At 36.5% G+C, this 20842-nt stretch overlaps 1 protein-coding gene across 4 annotated transcripts in view; it reads right to left on the reverse strand.

Moving 5' to 3' along the window:
• The window catches only part of STT3B (STT3 oligosaccharyltransferase complex catalytic subunit B), a 162540-nt gene that overhangs the window by 50885 nt on the left and 90813 nt on the right, over nucleotides 1-20842 (reverse strand). For all 4 annotated transcript variants that reach the window (XM_077129923.1, XM_077129924.1, XM_077129926.1 and 1 more), the window contains exons 4-5: nucleotides 14027-14092; nucleotides 11760-11859 (exon numbers count right to left, since the gene is read on the reverse strand). In XM_077129923.1, the coding sequence (XP_076986038.1) occupies nucleotides 11760-11859; nucleotides 14027-14092 (166 nt within the window). The remainder of the gene's footprint in view (nucleotides 1-11759; nucleotides 11860-14026; nucleotides 14093-20842) is intronic.

Here is a 20842-nt window from a genome sequence, read left to right on the forward strand (position 1 = left end):
TATTTTCAAACTTCAACCTCTGTGCAAGACCAAAGGGAGAGATATTTATTTGGTGCAAAATTTATATTTTAGGCAGCACATTATCTGATTTTACTTGAACACCATAATTATATGAAATCTTGAATAGAGTGTGAGATTGTGTTGGTTTGTACAGGTTAGTGTGATGCCCTGATATATCCCAGAGTAATTTGGGTACAGAATAAAAAGGTATTTGCAAAATCCCCTCGGGGGACTGAGGAGAACGGAAGAAATATTCAACTTCCTCATCTGGGGAATTCCTGATATTCTCACAAGCAAAGGTGACAACCAATTCAATAGGCTGAGCTCTCAATCTTGGAGCTTGCTCCTATGAAGCTTATTCCAGTAAAGGAGAGGCTAAGCCTACCGATAATAATGCCTAAGAGTCACCCCCAAGAGCCTCTTCTGTTGCTCAGATGTGACCTCTCTCTCTAAGCCAACTTGGCCGATGAATTTACTGCCCTCCCCCTAAGAAGGCCATGACTCCCAGGGGTGTAAATCTCCCTGGCAATGTGGGATCTGATTTCTGGGTTTGAGCTGGGACCCTGCATCATAGGGATGAGAAAGCCTTCTAGACCAAAAGGAGGAAAAGAGAAATAAGACACAATAAAGTTGCAGATTTCAAACAGCATCAGGAATTTATCTTGGAGGTTATTCTTACACTATTATATAGATACACCTTTTTAGTTTCTAGTATATTGGAGTGACTAGAGGGAAGTATCTGAAACTGCTGAACTGTGTTCCAGTAGCCCCAATTCTTGAAGAAGACTGTATAACTATATAGTTTTACAATGACCATGTGATTGTTGAAAACCTTGTGATAGATGCTCCTTTAATCCAGGGTATGGAGAGATGAGTTTAAAAAAATAAATAAATAATAAGGGGAGATAAAGGGTAAAACCGTGTAGATTGAAATACTGTGGGCCAATGAGAGGGAGGGGTAAGGAGTATAGCATATATGAGTTCTTTTTTTTTCTTTTTATTTCTTTTTCTGGAGTGATGGAAATGTTCTAAAAATGATCATGGTGATTAATACATAACTATGTGATGATACTGTGAGCCACTGCTTCTATAATATGGTTGGACTGTATGTGTGTGAATATTTCTCAATGCAAATATTTTAAAAACAAACAAACAAAAAAACCACCTGCTGTGTCCCAAACTAACCCTTAAACCATTATAAGGCATTACAACTCATGTTGACAGTACTCTTGATACTTCAAAAAATTATTGTTGTCTTCCAGGAAGATGGCTGACTATAGTAGCTCAAAATTAGCCCTGCTCCACGGAAAAGTTAGAGAAGGGACAGGAGGGTGACTGAGGTGGCAATTCGGAGTGTGGCTGACCTGGGAGAGCCTTCTGTACTACATGCAGCAGCCCTGGCTGCAGAGGCTAAGAACTCAGAGACAGAAAGCTAGAACCTGGCACGGAGGCACAAGAGCGCACGGGAGTGCATGGAAGGGAACACGGGACTAGGAAGTAAGCCAGACTGCATTTCTTGGGCGCACTACCCTCACCAGTGCCCCGTGACTGGTGATTCACCCTACACCCCACACACCTGAACCCCATCATCCACTCCCAATCTCCACACTCTAGGTGCTCCCACCCCACTAGCCCCCAGTGCATGTTCCTGCCCCCCACTCCGACCCAAAGTACAGCCCAACCCACCTCTCCTGAACCCCTCCTGAGAACTACCTTCCCCTCCCTGTTCCCTGAAGGCTGTTACAAGTGCGTGAAGGTTGCGGTAATCTCCATACCTAGGCTACACCCAACCCCCATCCACAGTAACACACAGCCTCAACCCGCCCTCCCTGAGCTCAGCACATCTGTTTACGGCACTCCTAAGCCTGAGCATGCACATGGGACCCCAATCATGTCATTCAGCTCTGGGAACTGCACTTTACAGCAGTCCTAGAACCATGCATGCGCACAGGCCTCAACCTCATTTCCAGCTCTGAGAAACAGTCAACCTGTGCAGCCTGGTCACATCTGTCCCCAGTCCATGGAGGGGTAACACTAACCTGATGCCACAGCTCCATACGTGCTCACAAAGGGCTCCGAGCCTTAGACCAGTGCACACAAGGGTTACGCACCCCAGACTGGTGTACCTGCACACTACATCCTTCCTGGCTGCTGGGCGCCGACATTCATAAGCATCAGCGTAAAATCCCCAACCTGCGCCCACACCTGCCCTGAAACAAATCGCTGTACTGAGCGCTCCACCCTGTGCCCTGCTCCCTGATGTATGACTATCCTGCAAACAAAAGGCCTTAGGCTACTCAAAGAAACCAAATCTGAAAGTAAATCAATCAAGATATTTACATGCAACAAGGACAGCATAAGATCACTAAACATATCACAATGCAGACAGATATAGCCCTCCCTAATGACCAGATTTTAGCACCAGAGGACACACAGACATTGGAACTAATCAAAGATGTTCATACAACTCCACTTACTAAAATAAGTGGGACAGCAAATGACATGAAGGAGATCAAGAAGACAGTAAAAAAGCACAAAGAGGAATGTGAAAGAATAAATAAAAAAAACAGTGGAAATCACAGAGATTAAAGACTCTGTTGACCTAATAAAAAACATACTAGAGGCACACAACACCAGATTTGAAGAGACAGAAGAAAGAATAAGAAGATACAGAGGACTGGATAATTGACTTCGAAGACTCAAAACAGCAAATGGCAAAAAGGATGGAAAAAACTGAATGGGAAACTCAGGGAAATGATAGACAAAACAAAGCGCACAAATATAAAATCATTTCCCAGAAGAAAAAGAGAGGAGTAAAGGGCTAGGAAGAGTAGCTGAGGGGGAATGGGGGAAAACTTCCCAAACCTCATAAAGGACATAAATATATAAGTCAAAGAAGCCCAAAGAACTCCAAACAGAATAAATCCAAATAGGCCTTCCCCAAGGCACATACTAATGAGTCTGTCAAATGTTGAAGAGAAGCAAAAATCCTGAAAGCAGCAGGATTGTTTTAGAAAAACAATCTAATACATACAAGGGATACCAAATAAGACTGAGTTTAGACTACTCAACTAGCACCCTGGAAAAGAGAAGGCAGTGGTATGATACATTCAAGATCCTGAAAGAGAAAAACTTCCAGCCAAGAATTCCTTGCCCAGTCAAACTGTCCTTCAAAATTGAGGAAGAGATTAAAGTTTTCACAAAGAAGCCCTGAAAGAATTTGGCAACAGGAGACCGGCCCTACAAGAAATACTAAAAGGAGTTCTGCTGGCTGAAAAAAAAAAAGGCAGGAAAGGGAAGTCTGGAGGAAGGCACAGAATTGAAGAGTACCACTAAGGGTCATTTAAAGAATACAGAGAGAAAGAGGGAAAAGAATATACATTTCCGACAAATAAAGATAAGATGGTGGAATCAAGAAACACCTTTTCAGTAATAACTTTGAATGTTAATGGATTAAACTTACCAATTAAAAGATACAGATTGGCAGAATGGATTAAGAAACATTGTCCAGCTATATGCTGCTTACAAGAGACTCATCTTAGACACAAGGATACAAATAGATTGAAAGTGAAAGGATCAAAAAAGATTTTCCATGCATGTTATAACCAAAAGAAAGCAGGAGTAGCTATACTATACTAATATCAGACAAAACAGACTTTAACCGTAAAGACATCATAAAAGACAAAGAACGACATTATATATTAATCAAAGGGACAATTCACCAAGAAGAAAGAACACATAAATGTTTATGTTCCCAATCAAGGAGCTCCAAAGTACACGAAACAGATACTGGCAAAACGGAAGGGAGCGACACATGCTTCAACAATAATAGTAGGAGACTTCAATACACTACTCTCCTCTATTGATAGAACAACCAGACTGAAGATCAACAAAGGAAATAGAGAAGTTAAATAACTTGATAAATGAATTAGACCTAACAATGTGCTCTCATTGCACCCCAGAGCACAAGGTTATACATTCTTCTCAAGTGCTCATGGAATATTCTCCAGGATAGATTATATGCTGGGGCACAAAACAGGTCTTTATAAATTTAAAAATACTGAAATTACTCAATGCTCTTTCTCTGATCACAATGGGATGAAGCTGGGTCTCAATACCACCAAAGAACAAGACAATTCACAAATAAATACATGGAGATTAAATAACACACTCTTAAACAGCTAATGGGTCAAAGAAGAAATTGCTAGAGAAATCAAGTAGCTATCTGGAGATGAATGAAATTGAAAATACAATTTATCACAACTTACAGGATGTGGCAAAGGCTGTACTGAGATGGAAATTCATTGCCTTAAATGTCTATATTGAAAACAAGAAAGAGCAAAAATTGAGGACTTATGAACAAACCTGGAGGAACTTGAGAAAGTACAGCAAACTTACCCTAAAGCAAATAGGAGAAGAGAAATAACAAAGATCAAAGCAGAGATAAATGAATGGGAGAACAAAAGAACAACAGAAAGAATCAATAAAACCAAAAGTTGGTTCTTGAGAAAAATCAATAAAATGACGGGCCATTAGCAAGACTGACAAAGAAAAAACGAGAGAGGATGCAAATAAGCAAAATCAAAAACAAGAAGGGGTGTGTTACCACAGATCCTGAAGAAAGAAAAGAAATCATAAGAGGATACTATGAACAACTATACACCAACAAACTAGACAACTTAGATAAAATGGACAAGTTGCTGAAGACACATGAACAAGCTACACTGACTCAGGAAGAAACAGAAGATCTCAACAAACCAATCACAAGTAAAGAGATTCAATCAGTCATCAAAAATCTTCCTACAAAGTAAAGCCCAGGGCCAGGTGGCTTCACAGGGGAATTTTATCAAACATTCCATAAAGAACTAACACCAATCCTGCTCAAACTTTTCCAAAAAATTGAGGAAAAGGGAATTTCTACCTAACTCATTTTATGAAACTAATATCAGCTGGGTAAAGATGCTATAAGAAAGGAAAACTACAAGCCAATTTTTCTAATGAATATAGATGCAAAAATTCTCAATAATCAAATTCAACAGCACATTAAAATAATTATACATGGTGACCAAGTGGGGTTTATAGTAGAACACAAGGATGGTTCAACACAAGAACATCAATTAATATAATACAGCACATTAACAAACGGAAAGGGAAGAATCACATGATCATCTCGATTGATGCTGAACAAGAATTCGACAAAATTCAGCATCCTTTTCTAATAAAAACACTCCAAAGGATAGGAATCAAAGGCAACTACCTCAATATGATAAAGGGAATATATGAAAAACCGAAAGCCAGCATGGTACTCAATGGAGACTGAAAGCCTTCCCCCTAAAATCAGGTACAAGACAAGGATGCCCACTGTTACCACTACATAATGCTGAGTGAAATTAGTCAGACACAAAAGAACAGATAATGTATGGTTCCACTTTTATGACTAGCATAAAGGTATAATCAGAGGCTTATAATACAGAAAATAGGAAACTTAGAGATACACAGAAGCTAGAGATGGGTGAACCATTAGCTAATGAGGATGAACTCCAGTGTAGAAGCTAGAGATGGGTGAACCATTAGCTAATGAGGATGAACTCCAGTGTAAGGGAATAGATAGGAATGAAGGTGATTCCCTAGTGGATCTAGAAGTAATATTACCATATTGAAGATTAACAAGATTGAAAGGGGTTGTATAGATCTACGTGTGTCACTGACTCACACTAGAAATATGAACGCATTCTCGTAAGAATCACTTCAAAGATATGATTCTTGTATAAAGAGTGTTTAAGTCCGGGGTACAGGAGGAAAACCGGTATTGTCTGCTATGAGTTATGTTTAAAAAGAAACCATCAGCACTATCACAGCAACAGCAGGGGTAAAAAATGGGGTGAGGGACAAGAGTTAAGAGAATTTGGATTTCCTATTTGGTAAGGGTGTGTTTATTGGTTTTCTGTCTCTTGGGAACAATGAAATTTTCTGAAAATGAGAATGCTGATGGTCTGTGGACTTTGGGCCCTCTACAGGATGCCCAATGAATGCAGGTGGCTGAAGGATGCACTGACAGAGAAGCAGATTGGCGAATGATGGTGTATACTTATGAACGAAGGTCATGCTGCTACAAAAAGGAACAATGTTGTGAGGCATGCAGTGATGTGAATGAACATGTGGGACATTTGGTGAGACAAAATAAGCCAAAAACAAAAAAACAACAATGGTACGGTCACCTTTAGAAAATGCCTATAAGAAAACAGGAGCCTAGATAGTAAACATTTAGAGCAGACACATTAAGTCTGGAGTGGTTATTATTATTTCCATATTTTGAGAGGCTGTTTTATATATATATAACCCGATATTTAAAGATAAGAACAAAGCCAAACAGGTTGGGGTTAAAGTAATTCAGAACATAGGGGTAAGGAACACAGTGTCTGTTTTAGTTTGCTGTCAGAACGCAATATACCAGAAACGGAACAGCTTTTAAAATGGGGAATATAATAAATTGCTGGCTTACAGTTCTAAGGCCAAGAAAGTCTCCCAATTAAAGTGACTCTATAGAAATACCCAATCTAAGGCAACTAGGGAAAGATACCTTGGTTCAAGAAAGCTGATGAAGTTCAGGGTTTCTCTCTCAAGTGAGAAGATACATGGCCAACATGGTCATGGTTTCTCTCTCTTTGAAAAGGCATGTGGCAAACACAGTGTCATCTGCTAGCTTTCTCTCCTGGCTTCCTGTTCATGAAGATCCCTGGGAGGCATTTTCCTTCTTCATCTCCAAAGGTCGCTGGTTAGTGAACTCTGCTTCTCATGGCTGTGTCATTCTGCTCTCTCAGAATCTCTAGCTTTCTCCAAAATGTTTCCTCTTTTATAGGATTCCAGTAAACTAATCCAGACCCACCAAATGGATGGAGACACATCTAATCCAGCTTAACAACCACTCTTGATTGAGTCACATCTCTAGGGAGATGATCTAATTACAGATTCAAATATACAGTACTGAATAGGGATTAGAAGAAACCGCTGGATTTATAAAATGGGATTAGGGTTAAAACATGGCTTTTCTAGGATTCATACATCCTTTCAAACCAGCAGCACAGTGTCTATATTTCAGAAACACATACTCTTTGAGACCAATGGAAGAAAGGTTTATTTGGTCTGGAACTGAAATTTTCTGTAGCGCATAATCTAATTCAATCTATCTGTATAGCTTATTTGAACAACTGAAACACAGGAAACACAGAATAAGAAAGAGGTCCTTTAATCCTGTGTAGATTATTGTACTGCCTGGAAACATCCTAGAGTATATTAAGCAGATAATCAGAAAGTATTGGCACAGTCCCCTGAGAGAGGGGAGAAAGACTATGGAACTATTAAACTTTATCATCAGGGAATCCCCTGATACTGTGTCAAACTTTAGGGATACCCAAATCAATAGGCCATGCCCTTGATCATGAGGCTTCCTCTTCTGAAACTTATGTAATAGCGGGGAAGCTTAGACTACTTATAGTAGTTCAGAACACCTGTGTAGAAAGAAAATTACTTAATCACAAAAGAACAGTGAGTGTCATGGTCAGGTTCATGTGTCAACTTGGCCAAGTGGTGGTACCTGCTTGTCTGGTTGGGCAAGTGCTGGCCTGTCTGTTACAATAAGGACATTTCATAGAATTAGATCATGATCAGGTCAGCTGCATCCACAGCTGATTCCATTTGTAATCAGCCAAGGGTAGTGTCTTCTGCAATGAGTAATGCTTAATCTGATCACTGGAAGCCTTTTAAGGAGGATTCAGAAGAGACAGACTCTCTTTCTGCTTCGGCTAGTGAGCCTCTCCTGTGGAGTTCGTCCAGACCCTCCATTGGAATCATTGGCTTCACAACCTGCCCTGTGGATTTTGGACTCTGTGTTCTCAAGGTTATGTGAGACACTTTTATAAATTTTATATTTGCCAGTGTTTCCTGTTGATTCTGTTTCTCTGGAGAACCCTAACTAATACACTGAGATAACATCCAAGCACAATGAAACTATAAATTTACAGTGTGTGTTTCATAATTACATGAAGAACTCAGGGAATATATACAACTTTTACATAACATAAAGCATTAGATAATGCTTCTTGGTAATTTCTAGAAGTAAGTAGCAACAAAATATAATATGTCAAGTAGCAGTAATAGAAGTTATTATCACCAAAAGTAATATACTCACATAAACTAAGAGAGAGGAACAATCACAAAATAAAAAGAACTGAAACCATGGACATGTGGAATCACATGTCCTATTACTACTAAAAAAGAAATGATTTGTCTGAATTTTTCTGAGTAAATCTTTTCCTTAATGTAAAACACTATTCTAAGTAAGCTTCTAAATTTCTTTAATACCACTAAGGATCTATGACCCCAAAGTAAATCTTTTGAACTATGAAACAGACACAATTCTCAATGAGAAGAACAGACTTTTAATGGAAATTTCACTCAGATCTATTCTTCTAGATAAGAATAAATGATTTATTGCATCTTTTGATTTGTAGAACATGAAAGTTCTTTGTTTCTATTTACTAAAAAAAAAAGCCTTTTGATTGGGTCAATAATTATTGCTAAATCATAGATAAGATCCTGGTTCTAAATATCCTGAGTCTTAATGCAAAAAGCTATTAGACTCTATAAACCTTAGTAAATTGCAAAAAAAAAAAAAAAAAAAAAAAAAACTATTAGAAAACTAATTTTTTGCAAACTAAATTATGAGTCATATTAACAGTATAGGTGACAGGAACACAGCATCTTCCCTTTAAGTGTGCATTTGACATCATTTCGCCCCTCCCCCCAAAATTATCTCTAAAGTGAACATTCTAGATAGTGCAGGAAAATCATATTTTAATGTGGACATATTCAATCCTACTAAATAACATAAAAGCTATCTACCTGCCACAAATATAAAGCTATACAGTCATTTTTTCCTTTCAATACTTAAGATCAAAATCATTTTAGTTGAATGATATACTAAAAACTGTTAACACTGGGGTGTTATCCCAAATATTTTGTGGTAGCAGAACCTTGCCATATTAAATACAATGCAGAATAATCAAGAACATGTATTAAAGAATTATTTTCATATGTCCTAGGACCATAAAGACAGACTTCTGTTATATGAGATAAAATCTGAGTAAAGAAGTATGATCACTAAATACTTGTACCATGGTGTGCCATCTGCCAAACATAGAAAGTATTACAAACTGACATTTGCTAATTACCTTATTGCTGTCATAGTCTGTTTACGATATTCTTAAAAGAAGAGTTATTTTAAAATAAACAAAAGTTAGTAATTAATAGGTTTTTAAAATGTTCTATTACCTACAATCATGTATTATTGCAAAGGCAAAGATATTACTTTCATATTTAATATTTCTAACCCATAAAATAACAGCAATTTAAAAACAATACATTTCTGTAGTAAGGAAACAACATTTTTATATTGCTTCTTGAATTCTCAGCTGATTTGCTGCTCTCATTTGAGAAAAACCAATTCTATTCTGTTTAACTGTGATGTTTTCATACCTGATTTCTCATTTATTATAAAACACACATAACTCTAATTTCTTATGTAAAATACCCTGTAAGTAGTACAGATTATGCGCAAGACCTGAAATGTTGCTTCTTTTCTATTTCATCAATTAACCCATGTCCCTACCTCAGTGGGCTGCTGCTAGGTTATTTCACAATACTCCTAACTCCACTTTCCAGAATAGAGGCTTTCCCCAGGGCTCTGGAATGGACCATGTTAATATAAGTGGCAAGTATTAGTATAGAAAATAAAGAATCAACATCATAAGTAATATGATTCTACCTATAGAATTACTGTAACTTCATGGGAACGATTATCTGACCTTAAGCCCATAAAATTAAAGCCCTTTGTAATGTTTTTCAAGGGATACGACGAAAACAAAGAGCCAAATTCTATCAATTTTTTAAAACTAAGATTTGGTCATATTTCTCCTTGTTTAAACAGCTAAAGCTATAAATTTAAAAATGCAATATAAATATATTTAGGGACAGACAGGTAGGAGAGTATTGAGTATTAAGTGTGTACTTGTGTATGTAGAAATTGATAGCAACTAAATCCTAAAATGGTAGGGATAATAGGAGAGCAATAGTTGACATCTAAAATTGAAAAAAAATTTCAAGAAGTAGAACTATAAAGTATATTACTGGTAAAACAAAAACAAGAACAGAAGAAACAAAAGAATGGTAGTGGTTATCTCTAAGGATGAGAATTTAGGAAGAGCACCAGTAATGGGAAAGGAGATGCTGATTTAGTTATAAACCTTATGGTAATATTTGACTTTCCAATTACATACATGCATTATCTTAAACTAAATTTTAATATTATAAATAATAAGCCAATCTCTTTGAAGTCATGTTTTAGTTACTAGTTTGTGCTTTATAACACACCTCTGTTATTTCTCCATTGTATTTATTTCTCACAATCAAAAATAGTTCTACTGAAAGTTTATTTTCAGTTAAAAAAAGAAAGGATAAATCTTTAGATCCACATTGGGCTTTTATACTCTTAGTCTTTATAGTTGTTCTTCTAGCCATTGGAACTCTTTGTTTCACTCTGGCTATCCCTCATAACTTTAATATCAGCAACAGAAGCAAACATTTAAATTGTACTTTGTGTAAGCTCTGTGTAAACATCTTTCCCATATTAACCCAATTATCCTCATAATTCTGCAGAGAACTATTTTTCATTTCTACTTGATCCATGATAAAAATTTCCAGTCCCCAAAATAAAAATAGCTAACAAAATTAAACCTAATTCCTACAAAAGCAAAACAAAACAAAATAAAGCAAAGACATATGTAAAAATGCCTGAACCTCAGTAATAGAGAATGCAGGATCTCACACCTTTTGTAATTTTTTAAATAGTAACCATAAAAAAATGGAAAATTACAAAGGTTGGAAAGAATGTAGAGAAATAGGAATACTCATTTACTGTTGGTGGGAATATAAAAATGGTGCAGCCACTATGGAAGACAGTTTAGCAGTTCCTCAGAAAGTAAGTTATAGAATTGCCATATGACCTAGCAATCCCACTTCTACACATATACCCAAAAGATGAAAGCAGGGATTCTAACATGTATCTGCACACTGATGATTATAGTGGCATTATTCACAATTGCCAGAAGATGGAAATAAGTGTCCATCAACTGATGAATGGATAAATAAAATGTGGTATATACATGTAATGGAATATTATTCAGCCATAAAAAGGAATGAAGTTCTGATACATGTGACACTATGGATGAATCTTGAAGACATCATGTTGAGTGAAATAAGCCAGACACAGAAGGACAAAAATTGCATGACCTTATTGGTCTAAAATAATTAGAATAAGGAAATTCATAAATTCATAGAGTCTATTTAGAATATAGGTTCCCAGGGGACAAAGGAATGTTAAGGAATGAGGAGTTAATGCAGAAATTTAACAAAGTTTCTATGTGGACTGGTCATTAAAGCTTTGGTAATAGATGGTGGTGATGGTAGCACAACACTATGAACACAATTAACAGCACTGAATTATTATGTTTAAATGTGATTAAACAGGAAATTTCAGGGTGCATATATGTTACTACAATAAAATTTAGATAAAAGAGCAAAATAAAGATGATTATTTTTACCTTTTTGTGTAAAATACTTGTGAAACAGACATGTTTGCTCAATGAAAATAATGTATATGAAACACCTCTTAGGTGACAGATTTCAAAATTCAAATCACTCACCTATATAGACTCTTTTGCTGTATCTCTGCATCAGCAACAACACAAATACATGCAGTGGAATAAGGTTGATGATAAACACATAACCACCCCAAGCAGAGACCTACAAGGAAAGAAATGCTGTTAAATAACTTATATTTTTACTTTTTAAAATAAAATTTACTTGGCATAACAACTTAAACATATAATGAGCAAATGTAAACACTAGGAATGTTAGTAATTTTTGAAAGACATTTACATATGAACTTTAAATACAGCCATTATATAGGAGGTAATATAGCCTATAACCTACCTTCTCTTTAGTGATAACTAAGAAAAAACGTGGTCTCATAAATCCAATACGCTTTTCCTCATTAACGGTAAATTTTCAAATTAGATTAGAGTTAATAAGAAAGTAAAAATGTCATCATTTAATTGGTAAGCAAAAAAAAAACTGTCATGAAGAAAAGTAGTTTTAGAATATAAAATACAAAATTTTTAAAGAAAAATTAGTTTTAATTCACCCATTTTTTGATGATAATTACACTACAAGGAGCTTCACTGAAAACAAGAAAAATGAATGTCAACAATTCAACTGAAGAAATATTCAAATGATCTGGATATGTTTTGAGTTTCTCAAAAATAAGAAAACAAAGTTATTTTGATATAAATTATTTCTTACACATGAATTTCAAAGCAATATCCCATGTTAATGTTTTAGCAGAATAATCTTACTTAATCAGAATACTTAAGAATGTGTGGGTCTAAATTAATAAAGATTCTAAAGGTTTTCATTCTTAATAGGATTTATTAATATTTTAGTGCATTCAGTGATAGTAATTTATATTTTAGTACATTTAATAGACAATAATGTCTTATCAAGAACAAAGTGCTTGGATGTGCTCTAATTTTAATACGCATACAAAAACTGCTTTAGTCACATGTTATTTTCCACCAAAATAATATTATTCTGACTGAGCTCCAGTCCTAACTGAAAGATTTCTAGTTATTTCCAAAATATCCCTAAAATAGTATTTATCTAACCGCTTTAAAAGAGTGACAGATAATTTAGATGCACAAATTCTATGACAGCTATTTAAAAGAAAGAGTTAACTAAGATTAACATTAATTTTCAGCATAAGACTACTAAGGGAAAAGAGAGGCAGGAGAAGAGGTAAATTTAAACCTTAATTGCAATAATTTCAGTAAGCTACCTTAGCTACTTTATCCAGTTAAGATCAAAGGAAAATTAGAAGCAACATGAAAGTAAATTTGATGTTAATAATCAAAAAGTACTTGCTGGTCATATACTCAGTTTTTCACTACAGGGCTTTATTTATTTAAACTTAATTCCCTGGTCCATATAAATTCATTTTAAGAGTTTATCCTTCATTTACTTTGAAGAATGGAAAAAGAGCATAATAGGGCCAGAAGAACATTCTTTCTACTTAATACTTTCTCTCTCATTCCCTGCATCTCTTCAGTCAACCTTTACTTGGCTTATCTTTTTCACCAATACTAATAGGTGCTTTTATTTCTCTGCTCTAGGTTTACTTCAATACAATAAATAGAGGATGACTACCAAAAACACAGATTATTTTACCATATAGCAAATCACTTAGTTAATTCCAGTATGTGAAAGTTATATTTTTCATATTATATTTAAAATTTTTGAGTTTTAAGCAACAACCTACTTAATCTGAACATAGTTTTTCAGCATCAAAAATTATTAATGTTAATCTTAGTTAACTCTTTCTTTTAAACAGCTGTCATAGAATTTGTGCATCTAAATTATTTGTCACTCTTTTAAAGTGGTTAGATAAATACTATTTTTATATTGAAAATTAATGTTCAAGACTTGGCAAGCCAAATTTCCTGCTACCACTAACTTGGAAAACAGTCTGCTTTTCAGAGTAATTGAAAAGATTAATATTCAGAACTACAGAAAAATATTAAAACAATGCGTAAGTGTAGATGTCATTAAAAAGTTGTTACAATAATTTGAAAATTCTGTACTTGCTTCACATACCGCAATTATTATATTTGAGGGGTTGACTACCAGGGCCACCTCTCCAAAATAAAGTCCACACAGGACCCGGTATTGAGGTGGGGGAAAGGCGGGTAGTAAAATGAAAAAGAACATGTCCAACAAAATCGATATCTACACTTTAAGAGAAAGGAAGCAGAGAACTAAGCCCTGGATGAGAGGAGAATAAGAAAGAGGAGAAACTAGTCCAACTGCTGAAAAACATAACAGACCTCTGAATACAGATTTAAATATGAACTCTTACCATATAGAAATAGGATAAGCAGCAGCATACTGTCCAAAACACTGACCCAGTTTTTACAGATTTTACCTAAAAACAACAACAAAAAAAAATCAGCTGATTGATTGACATAATAAAAATGTTTATAAATGGTCCTGCTGAACTAAAAAAAAAAAAGCTAAATGCTTAGTAAAATTCTGCTATAAAAAACCAAGGTTATTAAAAAAAAATGCACAGAGAAAGTTATTCAGATATTTAGATCCCCGTAACATATGCATCTATAACACTGGACAGTGATCAAACATTTTAAGAATAACTGTGATTCCATTTTGCTTTGCTTTCCTTAAAATAAGTTGTCTTAAAAGCAGCAATTCACATTTTTTCATTTATAAGTTTTCTACTTTACACTGATTAATATTAACAAATTGTGGCCTTAAATTAAAGAACTTCCAGGCTTCACATGACCTACTAGAAGTTACTCAGAAACAGATTTCATAAATCACATTTTAGCTACCATAGAGGAGAGGCTCATAACTTAAGGAATCCTATGGTGAATTTTTTTTCAAAAGTAAAGAAACACCTATTACATTTGTTTGTTAAATCCACATATTCATATGGTAAGTTTTGCTACAGATTATAGCACTTTAATCTATATATTTTCTTCATTTGAATATGTGATCCTATAAATCTCATGTTTAATTCTAAAAGCATCCATTTGTGAAAACTATTCATCATAACATTTACAAATTTTCAATATCTTCAAGAGATTTATATTCCTAGAATAATTTCTAGGAGGTCTGAGGATCTATGAGTAAAATTCTTCATTACTGTGAACTAAAAAGATAACATGCAACCAATGGGAGTTCAAAAAGTTGATAAATCTCACATAAAAACTAATCGAATTAATTTGCAAATAAAACTTTTGTACGTTCACCTGTAAAAAGTAAAACATATTAGCACCTTCAGAAAATTAAGTTTTAAATTTCAGAAATGCAAGCCCTAAATACTTATCCCAATGGCAAAGTCAAGTGAGTATCCAAAAAATGATAGCCATAAATCCCATCTCAACTAATTCTGTATTAAAAGAGCTATCACGGGGGGTTCCAAGATGGCGGCTTAGCAAGGTACGTGTGTCTTAGTTCCTCCTCCTCCAAAGCAACTACTAGGTGAACTGAAACAGTGCAGAACAGCTCCCGGGGCTACGGCAGGGAATGGACACACAGCGTACCCCAGTCTGGACTGGCTAGTCTGACTGTGAGACTCAGCTGCGGTGAGATCCCCCAGCGGCGCGCGATTTTCCGAGCAGCGGCAGCTGCGGCGGTCGGAGCTACTCCCTCCCTCCTTCCCGGGCCGGCTGAGAGTCTCGGAGAGGCAAGTTTCCCAAGCCAAGGCGGCCAGCGCCCCTCTTTTGCGGGCGGCTTCGAGTCTCGTCTTCGAGTCCGCGGGTAGAAGTCTCGGATCAGAGGGCTATCCAAGCCGCGGTGCCCCCCCCCCCCGCGGGCAGCTTCCTGGTCCGGTGGGGAATTCCCCAGGCCGCGGCGGCCGGTGACCGACGCCCCTCCCCCACGGACGACTTCCTGGTTCTGTGGCGAATTCCCCGGGCCCGCTGTGGCTGGCGACCAGCAACAGGGTCCCCTCAAGCCACGGCGGCTGACGCCCCCACCATGCGCGGCCCGTGAACCAATGGAGAGAATTGGATCGGAAATCCCCAGGCCGCGGAGATCGGTGACTGGGGGGATCCATTCCAAACACTTGAGACAAACGTGTGCCATGAGCGCCACCTACTGGGCAGGATAAGAAAAACAGAACCCAGAGATTTCACAGAAAAATCTTACAACCTTGTTGGGTCCGACACCCAGGGAAATCTGACTAAATGCCCAGACGCCAGCAGCAGAAAATAACTGTCCACGCTCAGAAGATTGAGAATATGGCCCAGTCAAAGGAACAAACCAATAGTTCAAATGAGATACAAGAGCTGAGACAACTAATGCTGAATATACGAACAGAAATGGAAAAACTCTTCAAAAATGAAATCGATAAATTGAGGGAGGACATGAAGAGGACATGGGCTGAACATGAAGAAGAAATAGAAAAACTGAAAAAACAAATCACAGAACTTATGGAAGTGAAGGATAAAGTAGAAAAGATGCAAAAAACAATGGATACCTACAATGATAGATTTAAAGAGGCAGAAGATAGAATTAGTGATTTGGAGGATGGAACATCTGAATTCCAAAAACAAACAGAAACTATCGGGAAAAGAATGGAAAAATTTGAACAGGGTATCAGGGAACTCAAGGACAATATGAACCGCACAAATATACGTGTTGTGGGTGTCCCACAAGGAGAAGAGAAGGGAAAAGGAGGAGAAAAACTAATGGAAGAAATTATCACTGAAAATTTCCCAACTCTTATGAAAGACCTAAAATTACAGATCCAAGAAGTGCAGCGCACCCCAAAGAGATTAGACCCAAATAGGCGTTCTCCAAGACACTTACTAGTTAGAATGTCAGAGGTCAAAGAGAAAGAGAGGATCTTGAAAGCAGCAAGAGAAAAACAATCCATCACATACAACAGAAACCCAATAAGACTATGTGTAGATTTCTCAGCAGAAACCATGGAAGCCAGAAGACAGTGGGATGATATATTTAAATTACTAAAAGAGAAAAACTGCCAACCAAGACTCCTATATCCAGCAAAACTGTCCTTCAAAAATGAGGGAGAAATTAAAACATTCTCAGACAAAAAGTCACTGAGAGAATTTGTGACCAAGAGACCAGCTCTGCAAGAAATACTAAAGGGAGCACTAGAGTCAGATACGAAAAGACAGAAGAGAGAGGTATGGAGAAGAGTGTACAAAGAAGGAAAATCAGATATGATATATATAATACAAAAGGCAAAATGGTAGAGGAAAATATTATCCAAACAGTAATAACACTAAATGTTAATGGACTGAATTCCCCAATCAAAATACATAGATTGGAAGAATGGATTAAAAAACAGGATCCTTCTATATGCTGTCTACAGGAAACACATCTTAGACCCAAAGATAAACATAGGTTGAAAGTGAAAGGTTGGGAAAAGATATTTCATGCAAATAACAACCAGAAAAGAGCAGGAGTGGCTACACTAATATCCAACAAATTAGACTTCAAATGTAAAACAGTTAAAAGAGACAAAGAAGGACACTATATACTAATAAAAGGAACAATTAAACAAGAAGACATAACAATCATAAATATTTACGCACCGAACCAGAATGCCCCAAAATACGTGAGGAATACACTGCAAACACTGAAAAGGGAAATAGACTCATATACCATAATAGTTGGAGACTTCAATTCACCACTCTCATCAATGGACAGAACATCTAGACAGAGGATCAATAAAGAAATAGAGAATCTGAATATTACTATAAATGAGCTAGACTTAACAGACATTTATAGGACATTACATCCCACAACAGCAGGATACACCTTTTTCTCAAGTGCTCATGGATCATTCTCAAAGATAAACTATATGCTGGGTCACAAAGCAAGTCTTAACAAATTTAAAAAGACTGAAATCATACACAACACTTTCTCAGATCATAAAAGAATGAAGTTGGAAATCAATAATAGGCAAAGTGCCAGAAAATTCACAAATACATGGAGGCTCAACAACACACTCCTAAACAACGAGTGGGTCAAAGAAGAAATTGCTAGAGAAATTAGCAAATACCTCAAGGCGAATGAAAATGAAAACACAACATATCAAAACTTATGGGACGCAGCAAAGGCAGTGCTAAGAGGGAAATGTATTGCCCTAAATGCCTACATCAGAAAAGAAGAAAAGGCAAAAATTCAGGAACTAACTATCCATTTGGAAGAACTGGAGAAAGAACAGCAAACTAATCCCAAAGCAAGCAAAAGGAAAGAAATAACAAAGATTAGAGCAGAAATAAATGAAATTGGAAACAATAGAGAAAATCAATAAGGCCAAAAGTTGGTTCTATGAGAAAATCAATAAGATTGATGGGCCCTTAGCAAGATTGACAAAAAGAAGAAGAGAGAGGATGCAAATAAATAAGATCAGAAATGGAAGAGGAGACATAACTACTGACCTCACAGAAATAAAGGAGGTAATAACAGGATACTATGAACAACTTTACGCTAATAAATACAACAATTTAGAGGAAATGGACGGGTTCCTGGAAAGACATGAACAACCAACTTTGACTCAAGAAGACATAGATGACCTCAACAAACCAATCACAAGTAAAGAAATTGAATCAGTCATTCAAAAGCTTCCTAAAAAGAAAAGTCCAGGACCAGACGGCTTCACATCTGAATTCTATCAAACATTCCAGAAAGAATTAGTACCAACTCTCCTCAAACTCTTCAAAAAAATGGAAGTGGAGGGAAAACTACCTAATTCATTCTATGAAGCCAACATCACCCTCATACCAAAACCAGGCAAAGATATTACAAAAAAAGAAAATTACAGGCCAATCTCTCTAATGAATATAGATGCAAAAATCCTCAATAAAATTCTAGTAAATCGTATCCAACAGCACATTAAAAGAATTATACATCATGACCAAGTAAGATTCATCCCAGGTATGCAAGGATGGTTCAACATAAGAAAATCAATTAATGTAATACACCATATCAACAAATCAAAGCAGAAAAATCACATGATCATCTCAATTGATGCAGAGAAGGCATTCGACAAGATTCAACATCCTTTCCTGTTGAAAACACTTCAAAAGATAGGAATACAAGGGAACTTCCTTAAAATGATAGAGGGAATATATGAAAAACCCACAGCTAATATCATCCTCAATGGGGAAAAATTGAAAACTTTCCCCCTAAGATCAGGAACAAGACAAGGATGTCCACTATCACCACTATTATTCAACATTGTGTTGGAGGTTCTAGCCAGAGCAATTAGACAAGAAAAAGAAATACAAGGCATCAAAATCGGAAAGGAAGAAGTAAAACTATCACTGTTTGCAGACGATATGATACTATACGTCGAAAACCCGGAAAAATCCACAACAAAACTACTACAGCTAATAAATGAGTACAGCAAAGTAGCAGGTTACAAGATCAACATTCAAAAATCTGTAGCATTTCTATACACTAGCAATGAACAAGCGGAGGGGGAAATCAAGAAACGAATCCCATTTACAATCGCAACTAAAAGAATAAAATACCTAGGAATAAATTTAACTAAAGAGACAAAAAACCTATGTAAAGAAAACTACAAAAAACTGCTAAAAGAAATCACAGAAGACCTAAATAGATGGAAGGGCATACCGTGTTCATGGATTGGAAGACTAAATATAGTTAAGATGTCAATCCTACCTAAATTGATTTACAGATTCAATGCAATACCAATCAAAATCCCAACAACTTATTTTTCAGAAATAGAAAAACCAATAAGCAAATTTATCTGGAAGGGCAGGGTGCCCCGAATTGCTAAAAACATCTTCAGGAAAAAAAACGAAGCTGGAGGTCTTGCACTGCCTGACTTTAAGGCATATTATGAAGCCACAGTGGTCAAAACAGCATGGTATTGGCATAAAGATAGATATATCGACCAATGGAATCGAATAGAGTGCTCAGATATAGACCCTCTCATCTATGGACATTTGATCTTTGATAAGGCAGTCAAGCCAACTCACCTGGGACAGAACAGTCTCTTCAATAAATGGTGCCTAGAGAACTGGATATCCATATGCAAAAGAATGAAAGAAGACCCATATCTCACACCCTACACAAAAGTTAACTCAAAATGGATCAAAGATCTAAACATTAGGCCTAAGACCATAAAACAGTTAGAGGAAAATGTAGGGAGATATCTTATGAATCTTACAATTGGAGGCAGTTTTATGGACCTTAAACCTAAAGCAAGAGCACTGAAGAAGGAAATAAATAAATGGGAACTCCTCAAAATTAAACACTTTTGTGCATCAAAGAACTTCATCAAGAAAGTAGAAAGACAGCCTACACAATGGGAATCAATATTTGGAAACGACATATCAGATAAAGGTCTAGTATCCAGAATTTATAATGAGATTGTTCAACTCAACAACAAAAAGACAGCCAACCCAATTACAAAATGGGAAAAAGACTTGAATAGACACCTCTCAGAGGAGGAAATACAAATGGCCAAAAGGCACATGAAGAGATGCTCAATGTCCCTGGCCATTAGAGAAATGCAAATCAAAACCACAATGAGATATCATCTCACACCCACCAGAATGGCCATTATCAACAAAACAGAGAATGACAAGTGCTGGAGAGGATGTGGAGAAAGAGGCACACTTATCCAACTGTTGGTGGGAATGTCAAATGGTGCAACCACTGTGGAAGGCAGTTTGGCGGTTCCTCAAAAAGCTGAATATAGAATTGCCATACGACCCAGCAATACCATTGCTGGGAATCTACTCAAAGGAATTAAGGGCAAAAACTCAAACGGACATTTGCACACCAATGTTTATAGTAGCGTTATTTACAATTGCAAAGAGATGGAAACAGCCAAAATGTCCATCAACAGACGAGTGGCTAAATAAACTGTGGTATATACATACGATGGAATATTATGCAGCTTTAAGGCAGGATAAACTTATGAAGCATGTAATAACATGGATGGACCTAGAGAACATTATGCTGAGTGAGTCTAGCCAAAAACTAAAAGACAAATACTGTATGGTCCCAATGATGTGAATCGACACTCGAGAATAAACTTGGAATATGTCATTGGTAACAGAGTTCAGCAGGAGTTAGAAACAGGGTAAGACAATGGGTAATTGAAGCTGATGGGATACAGACTGTGCAATAGGACTAGATACAA

Source organism: Tamandua tetradactyla, chromosome 15 (genome assembly GCF_023851605.1).
Source record: "Tamandua tetradactyla isolate mTamTet1 chromosome 15, mTamTet1.pri, whole genome shotgun sequence".
Classification (NCBI taxonomy): Eukaryota; Metazoa; Chordata; class Mammalia; order Pilosa; family Myrmecophagidae; genus Tamandua; species Tamandua tetradactyla.